This window comes from Giraffa tippelskirchi, chromosome 7, assembly GCF_054371585.1.
Source record: "Giraffa tippelskirchi isolate mGirTip1 chromosome 7, T2T-mGirTip1v1.2.pri, whole genome shotgun sequence".
NCBI lineage: Eukaryota > Metazoa > Chordata > Mammalia > Artiodactyla > Giraffidae > Giraffa > Giraffa tippelskirchi.
The window spans coordinates 146,216,672-146,227,993 of record NC_137281.1 but is presented as its reverse complement, the minus strand read 5'-3'; the positions used below and the strand labels follow the sequence as shown (position 1 = coordinate 146,227,993).

Here is an 11,322-nt window from a genome sequence, read left to right as displayed (position 1 = left end):
CATCAAAACCCTTCACAAAAGCAGGCTAACAATGAGAACTGACTGCTGTGTTTGCCACTGTATATCATGCCTCTTTTCACCCCTTCTCAGCTGAAGTTGTTCATCAACACTGAGATGGCAAAATGTGGGCTCAGATGAGAGGAAAAGAAGGAAGCCTGGGAAACCAAAAATCTGGATAATCTACACCAAATAAACCCTTCCTCCCCTCTATCCCTCCATTTATTCATTTATCATTCAGTAACCTCTAGTGAGTCCCTTCTAAACGTATTGCTGCAGAAATTGTGGAGGCGATAAAAAAAGTTATCCTACGGTTTAGGATTTTTCAAGCCCTTGAATCACTTTCATCCCATGCCCATTTGTCACAGAACACTCAGTTTTATCTAGAAACATCTGATAAAGTTCAGGCAACCTGATCAAAGTCTGTGGAAATCTGAGTATCTAATATTTTGCAATCTATCGAGCCAGCAAGCTAGCGTGACTCAAGTAGCGGTGTGGAGAAGCTGGATTTGGCCATATTTTCCCTGTACAACTTGCCTGACTAAACAGCTTGCTCATATTTACTTTAAGAGCAAAGAGTATCCAAATGTGATTAAAAAAAGGTAGTCTGGAGGTAGTTTATCATCAGTTTATCATTACTTAAGTAAGCTACCACCTCTCTTTAATAGTAGTTAACTGCAGAATTTTACATATAAATGATGAATCTTGTCAAGTTTTTAAGTAGCTTCCTTCTTCTCTAGGCAGGTCTTAATTCTAAATGAAAATAACATGCCTGCAAAAACACTACTGAAAGGTGCCTTCTCATCATGACAGTACATAATGTAAACATCAGGAGATCATCATTTCAAGTGCGGTTAGGCTTGAAGGCAGCCCCGCACGTTGTGAAGGATGAAAGCTTAGACCATAGCTCTTTATTAACAGTAATTGCTTAGCCATTGTGCAACATCCTGGAACAACTGTTTGGTGAATGAAAGGGTAATTCAGAGCAAAGTAGACCAGATAAGAAAAACACTTCCAAACCATATTTCAAAATAGCTCCTTTGTGTCAACTGGGTGCATGGCTGGCTGCAGAGGGAGTTTTTGTGAGGACAGGTGGATAGTATGAAGCCTTTACAATAATGACATCCCCATCTGGTCCTATCTTTATGGCAAAGCATGCTGTTGTACCGAGGTCTACATATGTGGTATCACTGATTCAGGGAGCTCAGGGGTGGAACTGTGAGCCGGGCAGCCTTCATGAACCCAAAGACTGCTGCAACAGCTCACTTTGAGAAATGGCTTTCAAGCACATCTGTGAAACTTATGATCTTACAAGTACCGGCATTTCTTTTGAGGTATCCCTTTACACTTCAGTTTTTCTTGGTAGAGTATTTTTCAGAGACTTCTCTTAGGAGGCTATATTAGGAATTTCTGTTCCTTATTTGAGTTCCAGGAACTTGTGCCTTTCCTGCCCGCCGTCCAAATTGGAAGATACAAACCGTGGGAAAATGCGTTTTTACAAACTCTATGGAGTGAGTGATCTAACTTGGTTTATTTAGCATATTCAGGAAGACTTTCATGTCCATGGAATCCCTGATTAATTCTAAGCTACCACTGTTTTTAAATGAGCTTCTTCTGAGTTCTGCTGCAAAGGCAGGGGTGGGAAGCAAGTTCAAACAAAGGCTGACAGGTAGTAAGTTGACATGAACACCTTGGTGTCCCCCTGCTTAGATCAGGTTCTCCCTTTCCAATATTTACCCTTCAGGAAAAGGGAGAGAGAGAAACAGAAAAGCGAGGTATATAAATAGTGTAGTGGGATTTACTTAATTGAAGTTCTAAAGTCTAAAGAATCCACATCTGTGCAGCTCTGTTGCAGGCACTGTAAGAGCTGACCACAGAGACAGCGAGCCTCTACCCTGGTAACCTTCGTCCATCTCAGGGATGCCTGGGGAGGATGCTGGTGCTAATTTTAGACCCAGAGACTAAGATGCACAAAGGACAAGTATCATAATGCATTTTCAGAAACAGATTTAAATTCCTTCTGCTCTTCCTCCAGAGCACAGTCGTATCCAGGCGAACCGCTATTAGGATGGGTGCCTTCAATGACTTCAAAGACTGCTCGAAACGGGTAGCTACAAGCCACTTCACTGAGAAAGCATGCAGTCTTAGATGTTTTAAGAAATACTTGACAACTGAGACCTGTGTGAGCCGGGCTCTTCTGGGTCAGAGAGCTTTCAGGTTAGTCCTTTAGACTGACTCTCTTCAGTCTTGCCTTCTCTCTCTCAGGGAAGACACGAGTCCGAACGCAAAGATCTGCCCACGTCAAGTAGGATCAGAGTAGAGGCCTTTCCTTCATTGTCTACCTTCTGGCCAGTGTTTACCAAAACACAAATATCAAATCACCTGGTAAAATCCCTTGAGATGCTTGTTAAACATGCAGATTCCTAGAACTTCCACCTTCTGCCTCATAGACACTGCTGCCAGAGGTTGACTTTGTGACAAGCATCCCAGGGGGGTTCCCTTGCACACTCAGGGGATCTCGGCCCTGAGGTTTGCTTGGCACCATGCTTCCCAAACATGGCATCCAGATCATCTGACCTGAGGAGGCTTTTTGAAAACATAAATCATTAAAGTAGCATACATGAAGAACAGAAACAATATACTAAATAAAATCAGAAGCCATCTTTCTGCTTGTCACTGTTTGGTGTTAATTCTTCCAGATTTTTATCCTGTGCATCCACGTAATTTGTTTTAAGGAGCTAAGTTTAAGGGTCATTTCATGCAGATTGCCCTGCAGCTTGGTTTTTTCCCCAGCTTGTTTTGGTTAACAGAATATAAAATAGACTTGCTTATAAATCTATCCCATGCATTAACACAAGGGTCACAACTCAGATGCCCATAAGGGTTCAGCAGACAATATAAATGAGTTTAGTGAACCTGGCTTGGAATTGCAGAAAATGGGGTTTCCAATTTACTAGAATTAGAAGCTATCCACCTATAGTCAAATTGTTGCCATTTGGGAATGTGGGCCCAGAGTTCACCAAATCTTCAGGAGACAGAAGAAATCTGAGTTTATTTGAAGTGTAACATCCAGATTTTAAAATACTGGTAACTAATTAAAATTAAATACCAGATAAATCAATCAAAATGTCTTTAATGCAGACACTGATCTCAAGTCACCTTTTGAAACCTCTATTGCAATGTATACATTATCAAGTAGATCACACTTAAAAACTTTTCTTGTTTTTAACTAACAGAATACAAAATGCTATATTGCTGGACCCTTAGGATGTGACATTACAGTTGCTACAATGGACATTCTTGCCTATGTCTTTCTGTGCTTGCAAAAATAAATCTAGATGGTTCAAAATTGCCCTGGAAAAGGTTGCACCAATTTGCAATTCTATTAATAGTACATGAGGGGGTCCTTTTCCGGGAGGCTCTAAGCATATTCCCAGGACACTCTAAGCCAACCCAAAGATCAGACGCAGTAGGTCCGAGATGGAGGCTGAGACTGTATATTTTCTTAAGCTCCCAGATGATTCTGATGATCAGTGATTTTGGAACCACTGTCTTGGATTATTAACGAGTTGTTTGGGACCATTTCCAGTGAGTTATAAAGGAAATCATAAATACTTTCATCTGAATTTCTGTTTTAGGCTGTTACCTCTAATTACTGCCCTCTATGAAAACACACCAAAGGGCTCTGCTGCTGCTGTTTCAGGCAGTTCAGTCAGAGAAGAACAATAAATAAACCAACTCAGGAACCTTCAAGCAGCTTTTATTGGCACGGCCTCGGAAAAGGTGTGGCAGTCATTTCTGAGCAAAAACCTGTAGCCCAGCAAGTCTTCGGTGTTGTGTTTAAAACACCACTGAACTGGAAAGTTTAAGTTCCTGAAACAGATGCTCCAAGTCACTAAGAGGCTCCAAAAATCAAGAGATCAAGCCCTGCTGGCTCTGTAAGATCCGAGAGGCAAAGAACAGTCCTGGAGATGCATCCCAGTTACGGGATGACCGAAATGGCAGGAAACAGTATCAGGTTTTCTAAGGCTGACTCTTGTTCGCTCCCCCATTACAAGGAAGATGCATTTCAGTTGTGGCACAGAAATCTCCTCTCCGTTCTGTGTTTGCCTAAGCAGCTTCTGCTTAGGACGAGTGGTGGTTATAGGACGTGATCGTCAGGATGGTAGAGTTCACTCATCAGGCGGTATATGTAGGAAGGTGCATTCCCACCAATGTTGGAGATAAACAGAGTAATGAGCTCTGGAGGGACGTAGTCAAACACGGGGCAGTGGACACTGACCTTCTCCAAGATGTCCCCTGAAAGGCAATCACACGAGCTAAAGACAAAACCGAGGCTCCTGTTCTAATAAGTATCTCATGGATTCCAGGCTCAATAACACAGGGATACGTGCCACCCCAAGGAAGGGAAGCTGTAGCAAAATACAAACAGGAAAAGACGTCTGATCATGATCTGCCCTGTGTTTACGACTCTCCAATACCTTCCCATAAAAAGGCAAAAAAGTTTCAAATTCGGGATTGCAGCCATCAAGATTTGGACCCTCCTGACCGCAGTACACTAGAGTCTGTATCACTCTCCCTCTTGCTCATGACTCTCCAGCCACACAGCCATCGTTTTCCACCTGGCTAAGCATGTACCTAACTCAGGTCTTTTGCACCAACATCTGGAAAACTCTTTCCTTCACCTTCACGTGGCAGGCTCTATTCCTTCAGGAATCAGCTAAAATGCCATCTCATTAAGTCCTTTCCCCAGCCTAAGGTAGTCCCCTAGTCACTTTCCATCACATCACCTGTATTTTCTTCCTAAAACACTCCATGCCCTGACATATTCTTGTCTGTCTTTTGCAACATGATGTAAACTCTGGGGGAACAGGGCCCATCTGTGTTAATCACTGTTATATCTCTAGTGCCTGAAATAGTGCTGGATACACCGTGGGTGCTCAAGAGTCATAAATCTTTTTTGAAAGAATAAATGTTTGAATAAATGGTGAAGTTATTAAATTTCCAAGAAGAATCAGCACTCCAAGTACTATGTTTTGCTCCCAGAGGATGTTAAAGACCATGCAAACTGTTGATGAGGCAGCAAGCTCACTGAGCAAAGTTGCTGCCTTCAGAAGAAGACAGAGAAAAGGTCCCCAATACACAAAAGTGTCCAGGCTACAGGCAAGTTTTATAAGTAACATTTCAGAGCCTGCTTTCTTTGGCAGTCACATCACCAAAATGACTCCCTGCAGCAACCAAAATCAGGTACACTTTCTGATTGGGCTGTTGCCTGTGTCTCAGACAACTTGCAAAGCCAATCCCAGTCAATGCTGGGTGATCCAACCCCCCATGGCCCCCATAACTCAGTTAAAATATATTAGTTTCAGAAGAAAATGAACACAGATTAGGTCAGGTCCGCAAGCACTCTTAAGTTGCTAAAGAGAACAGTCCGCACAAAAAGTATGATTAATAAAACACAGCCCAACGACATTCAATCCCATTGACCACCAAAAGACCAAAACAAACATACAAAAATCCAAAACACACCAACTGCGTGTGCCATACACATTCATGCAACTTCTGTACCTTCTGTGAAAGGCAGGACTTCTTCAGGAGCCACGAACTTGTGAAATGAATCTTCTTCATTGGGGAACTGGAAAAGGAAAAATTAGGAAGAAAAAAAGAGAGATGTGACACTTTGACTTTCAGGTATACACCCAAGAGAAATAAAAAGACATCCAGACACTTGATTACAAAGGCTTACTGCAGCATTATTTACAAAAGCCAGAAGGTAGAAATAACCCAGATGCTCATCAGCGGATGAATGGATAATTAAATTGTGGTATATCCATACAACAGAACATTATTCAGTCACAAAAAGGGAACAAAGTACATGCTATAACTCAGATGAACTCCCAAAATATTTAGAAATCAGAAACAAAAGGGCCCATACTGTATGACTCCTTTTATGTGAAATATCAAAATTAGGCAAATCCATAGAGACACAAAGCAGATTAGCAATCACTAGGCGATGGGGAGAAGAAAGAAGAGAGTGATTACTTAATGGGTACAGAGTGTTTTTCTGGGATGATGAAAAAATATCCTGAAACTAAGGAGTGGTAGTTGCACAATGCTGTGAATGTACTAAATGCCACTGAACTGTACATTTTAAAATGGTTAATTGTGTTATGTGAATTTCACTTCAATTTTTTAATAAGTAGACACCTACAGATAGGTTGTTATTTTCAAAGCAAGTAGTTTCTATCACTGGTAAAATGACTCTTTACTTAGTAACTGCTTGTGTTCAGGCTACAGAACACAGTCCCTGGAACTATGACAAATAAAAACCAATTCTATGTTTCTAGTTTCAACTTGCTTGGCATTTTCAGAAATGGTCAGGGTGACAGGGGAGTGGTGGCAATGTAGACAAAGGGCCTTCCCCAACTATATATTATCCTGGCCTTATAATTTTGACCTCGTAAAGCTGAAAGGTTGTAACTATCAATGGCTCTTCCTGGATTAAGATTACTGTGGCCCTTTCCAGTCTCCACTGGGTCTAATCCACTGAGTAAATGCAGATAAAGAGAAGTCCCAGAGTGAGAAGGTTGAAGGTTAAAGAGTTCAAACCTATACTTTGACTTCCTTCTGTTGGCTAGAGACAGACAGACATACCTGTGGGGAAAGCTTGAACATAGGAGCACAGACAATGAGTGGGGTGGAATGGTGTTTTGCTGCCAGTGCTAGAGTATGAGTTCCTGCCACAGCTCTCAGGGCACCGTTGGCCAGGATGGTCTTTGTGCCAATGATCACCTTTGGGACAGGAAGAAAGAAGCAAGCCATCCTGAGAACAGAGCCTTCAACAGGCCATTGGGCATGACCACCTGAATGCTTAGCCCTCAGTCTTGGCATCCTACAGGGGGTGGGTGTGGGGGCCACACACCAGTTGAGGGAAAGGGATTCTAGGTTCAGACCACAAGTACTAGCATAAAAGTGGGTTCCCAAGGGAAAAATGAACACAGTACAGGACAGAAAACTGCAGTGTTTATTGCTCTTAGCCCTCTCTTCTCTGGAAATCTATCTGCCACACTTCCTGATAAGTGGGAAGCCTTTCTTCTACCATCCACCACTACCAAGCTCTCTGAGCAGAAGTGGGCAGCTCTCTACCAGATCCCTAATATGCTGACATGATTAGCTTAGTCCCATTTCATTCCTTTCAATGCTTTAACCAAAATGAGGTGTCTCCAAGGGAGGACGGAAAAGGCAATGACAACCCACTCCAGTACTCTCGCCTGGAGAATCCCACAGACAGAAGAGCCTGGTAGGCTGCAGTCCATGGGGTTGCCAGGAGTCGGACATGACTGAGCGACTTCACTTTCATTTTTCACTCTCATGCATTGGAGAAGGAAATGACAACCCACTCCAGTGTTCTTGCCTGGAGAATCCCAGGGATGGGGTAGCCTGGTGGGCTGCTGTCTATGGGGTCGCACAGAGTCGGACACGACTGAAGTGACTTAGCAGCAGCAGCCAAGGGAGGAATAAAGAGGAGGGGCTCAATATTAATAGAATAAGAGATTTAAAAGGTCCACGTATGTGTTTTCAAAAGGTACTAGAAACTCTCCTCTCTTCTAATAGATATTGGGGCCGGGGAGGGGGGTGGGTATTAATATTTTAAAGTATAATCGTCATGAATTTGACATAATATAACCCAAATACACCCACCTTGTTGACTCTTGACATAACAGCAAAAATGGCAGCATCAGTCATGACAGTTGTCTCAATACCTGCTTTGGACAAATTGACTGCCATCTCATGACCCTGCATTAGGAGAGAAAAGCTGATGCTGAGAGGAAGAGTGGGAGAGAGAGAAAAAGAGCTTTCAAACGTAACTGGATCTGGGGGACTGTGTGACACTGGGCATATCCAACATGCAACTTCCAACAGGTAACTAACTCATCTGGTAGGTGTTCTCTGGGAAGCGGCAGGAAGCCCAGGGGAAGCTAATTAATGTTTATTACTCCCCAGCAGTGCTGGGACAGGCACAGAACTAGAAATACAACTTGCTTGTGTAACTGAGCAGAGCGCACAGGACAGCTCCTGGCTCATTATTTTACAACATCCTTGCATCCTTACATATTTCCTTTCTGGAGACCTATTATTTACCTGAAGACTGAGTGAGGTCAGACCAAGTATCAGTCATCCCCAAGGTTATTTACCCTATTCTGATTTCTGAAAGAACTAATATTTATTTTTTCTTGGGCCAAGTAGTTCACTCAACTTCCTTAAATGAATATTTTAAGAATGTTCACAGGATCAACAACGTGAAAATCTCTTAAATGTTTTACTCTATCTCCTCAACGTTTGAATCACATCAATTCAAAGATGGCATGGAACCTACCGACCTCTCCTTTATTCTCTCCTCATTTTAAATTTTTGTTAGCAGCTCCAGCAGTCCCCATACCTGACAGAAAGGTGCACACTCTGCCACGATGACGTGGAATTTCCTCTTTCGGGCGGCCTCTTTGAGGAACGCCTCCACTGTCCGGGAGAAGCCGATGGTCATGATGACCTCATTGGAGTGGATGTGCTCCAGGGCCTGGGCTGCGATGTTCTCCGTTGTCCCTTCTGCAAGAAGCCAGTTTTGCATAGAAAATATGACACAGCCATGCTACAACACAGACTTGAGAGAGAACAGAAAGGGACGTGTGCCCTTCTGTACACTGCCCACATTGCAGAGCCTGGGAACACATGGTCAACGGACTAAACGTGAAATGTCCTACTTCCTTAAAAGCCCCCTCCCTCCAGGGTTTTCTATTTCCCAAGCTCTCAGCCTACCCTCTTGCCCAGCAGTACCCCTACTCATCAACTTACTCCCCTCACCCCTACCCCGCCCCAAAACTAGTTCTTTACAACTGACTTTGAAGACTGTGAATTTAGGCAAGAAATGTCCCATCTGAGAAATTCGAAAGTGCTGAGAGTAGGGTAAACAGACTTTCCCTCTAAAAGAACTCCTCCAAAAGGTGGCCACAACGCCTAAACCTGACAGGGAGGACACAGAAGAAAAATAGGGGAGGAATTTGGAAGAAGCAGCTCAGTGCACAGACAGACCCAGTTTCTTCCTTTCCTGGGAACACTGACGGCAATAAATATCTGGTCTCCTAGGTCACAAAGACAGAGGGGATAGAAGTGGCTTGTGTGTATGCATATGGGTATGTATGTGTGTGTGTCTGTAAAATTTCAAGAAGTTTAGTGAGAAAGGGTTTATCAACTGTGGTTTTCCGAGATTCATCTTAAAAATAAAAGCTCTTCCCAAACAGTCTCTGCCACAGTGGATTTGCAGTCTATAAGGGGTTAGTCTGTAAGGAAACGTAAAGAGGGTTATTTTAGTCTTGCCACCTATTCCAATCGTTCTTAATCAGGATGAGGGCAAACCTCTGAGAACCAGAAGACTGGTTCTCTCCCATCTCTGCTTATGAACAACTTTCAGGGTCTTCTGTTCCCTCATCTGCCTGCAACTTGTCCTGTCCACCTAAGGATCAGGACTCACCCAGTTCCACCAGCAGCTCATTAATTGCCTCAATGATGTTGGACTGGAGTTGAGCATAATGGGAACGGAAATCCTCGCTCAGGCCCCCAGATGTCAAGAGTTTGTGCAGAGACTCCTGCTGATCGCTCTCGTCGCTGCGTCCGTGGAGTCTACGAAGGCAACAAGACCCGAAGGAGTTGGGGGAAGAGATGTGGTCATTTAAGTAACGACAGCTGTTCAGCTCCAACAAAGGCTCTAAGCAGGGAGAGAGAGGGGCCCGTGCAAAAAGCTTCACTGGGCCCAAGCCCCAGTCCAGGACGTGGGCCTGACCTGCCATACTCCTCCCGGATGATCCTGAGCACTCTCCGCACCATGTTGCCCACGGTGGTCTCTGAGGGTTGCGCGGCCGTCATCCTCCTGCCTTCTCTGCGGATCAGTTCCATCAGCTCCCCTACCGCCCAAAGAGAAAAGGTGAGCGCGAGAAGGGCGCGGCGTGGGGCCTGGCGACTTTCCGCCCGGGGATCGGGATCAGAAAGGGGCGAGGCCTGCCTCACCTGCATTGCTCCAGCGGTGATCCGTGATGATGCGGCGAAGCAGCCCCAGAGTCTCCCGGGCCATGTCCTCGGAGCTGCGCCGCCCGCCGCCCCGCTTCAGTGCCTCCACGAAACTCTCGATCCTCTCGGACAGCTCCGAGCCCTTGGCGGCTGCCCCTGGCATCTCGAAAGAAGCCGCCTTGCCGGCGGAATCCACACCTGGCAGCCCTCGAGCTTGCACTTCCGGGGCAGGAGAGGTCGGCTTCCGCTCTGCTAGAAAAAACTCCCACTTGAGAAAAGACTGGGCCACGCCCCTCGCTGCTAACTCCCGCCCCCCCCACCTGCCAGAGCCAATCAGACTCTTGGAACTCGATCTGTTCCGTTTACCGCCAAGCGTCCGCGCGCCTCAGAGGTTGGAAGGCTGGAAGTGTCCTTTCCTGGCTTATCGATCGCTGAAGACCTGACGGGTGACGCCACAAGAGGACGGCTAGTCCCGTTGCTGTGGTAACAGCCAGTCTGAAAGACCCCCACCACTTCCCGAGGCTACGCTGGAGAAGTTACAGCCCTACTTCCCTGTCTCTCAGCACCGGTGACGACCAGAGTGCGGCTCCAGTGTCCGCTGCCCCTAGGGCAGACGCCCCATTATAATGCTGTTACATTGCATGATACTGGTTCGCTTGCGTCTCTGTCTCTCTAATAGACTGAGCTCCCTGAAGGCGAGGACCTTTTTTTTTTTTTTTTGCCTTTGCCTTTTCGACGTCTGGCACATCTAATATAAGACCAACGTCTAGCACATCTCCTCAGAGATGAGGAGACCGAATATCCACCAATAAGGAGATTCAAAGTGGCAGTTAATATGGGAGCAAAGATGATGTCCTTCCATCTGGACAGACTAGAGACTGGGGAGTAAAACATATAACACGACCGTTTACTTAGAGTTTACTAGGTGTTGGACACTGTGTATGAATTGTCTCATCTAATCCATCTCTATGAGATAGGTCCTCTTATCCTCATTTTACACATCAGAAAACAAAGCTACAGAATTTAAGCAGTTAGTAAGGGGATGCGTTTATATTTAAATCCAGTTGTGTCTGAACCTAAAATCTGTGTGTAATGAGAATCTCTTATTTCCTTAAAATATATTCTTAGAAATGAAATCCTTGGGCACGCACGTTTCTAAGACTTTTGTTACAGCTGACAAATTGTCTTGCAGAAAAATATATCAGTACCAAAATCAGACAAAGATAATATGAAAAAAAGAAAATTAGAGACCAGTGTCCATCATGA

General features: G+C 44.6%; 1 protein-coding gene across 2 annotated transcripts; it reads right to left on the bottom strand.

Moving 5' to 3' along the window:
* Positions 1 to 3,741: 3,741 nt before the first annotated feature.
* EIF2B2 (eukaryotic translation initiation factor 2B subunit beta) lies at positions 3,742 to 10,266 on the bottom strand. 2 transcript variants are annotated; one of them, XM_081509245.1, is made up of 8 exons: positions 10,057 to 10,266; positions 9,833 to 9,953; positions 9,524 to 9,672; positions 8,438 to 8,601; positions 7,699 to 7,794; positions 6,652 to 6,789; positions 5,566 to 5,632; positions 3,742 to 4,409 (listed from the first exon to the last, which is right to left on the bottom strand). In XM_081509245.1, exons 1-8 carry the CDS (start codon positions 10,217 to 10,219, stop codon positions 4,177 to 4,179), a joined length of 1,131 nt encoding a protein of 376 aa, XP_081365371.1. In that variant the 5' UTR covers positions 10,220 to 10,266; the 3' UTR covers positions 3,742 to 4,176. The 2 variants fall into 2 exon arrangements, with proteins under 2 accessions (XP_081365371.1, XP_081365372.1); XM_081509246.1 differs by having other exon boundaries at positions 3,742 to 4,296.
* Positions 10,267 to 11,322: the final 1,056 nt, after the last annotated feature.

What these genes read in the sequence shown, in the direction of transcription:
- EIF2B2 (XM_081509245.1), bottom strand. Translation starts at nt 10,219, where the DNA reads ATGCCAGGGGCAGCCGCCAAGGGCTCGGAGCTGTCCGAGAGGATCGAG. An exon ending in TTATGTCAAGAGTCAACAAG is followed by an intron (nt 6,790 to 7,698) that starts GTGGGTGTATTT and finishes CCTGTCCCAAAG; the next exon opens with GTGATCATTGGCACAAAGAC. An exon ending in TGTTCAAGCTTTCCCCACAG is followed by an intron (nt 5,633 to 6,651) that starts GTATGTCTGTCT and finishes TTCCTTTTCCAG; the next exon opens with TTCCCCAATGAAGAAGATTC.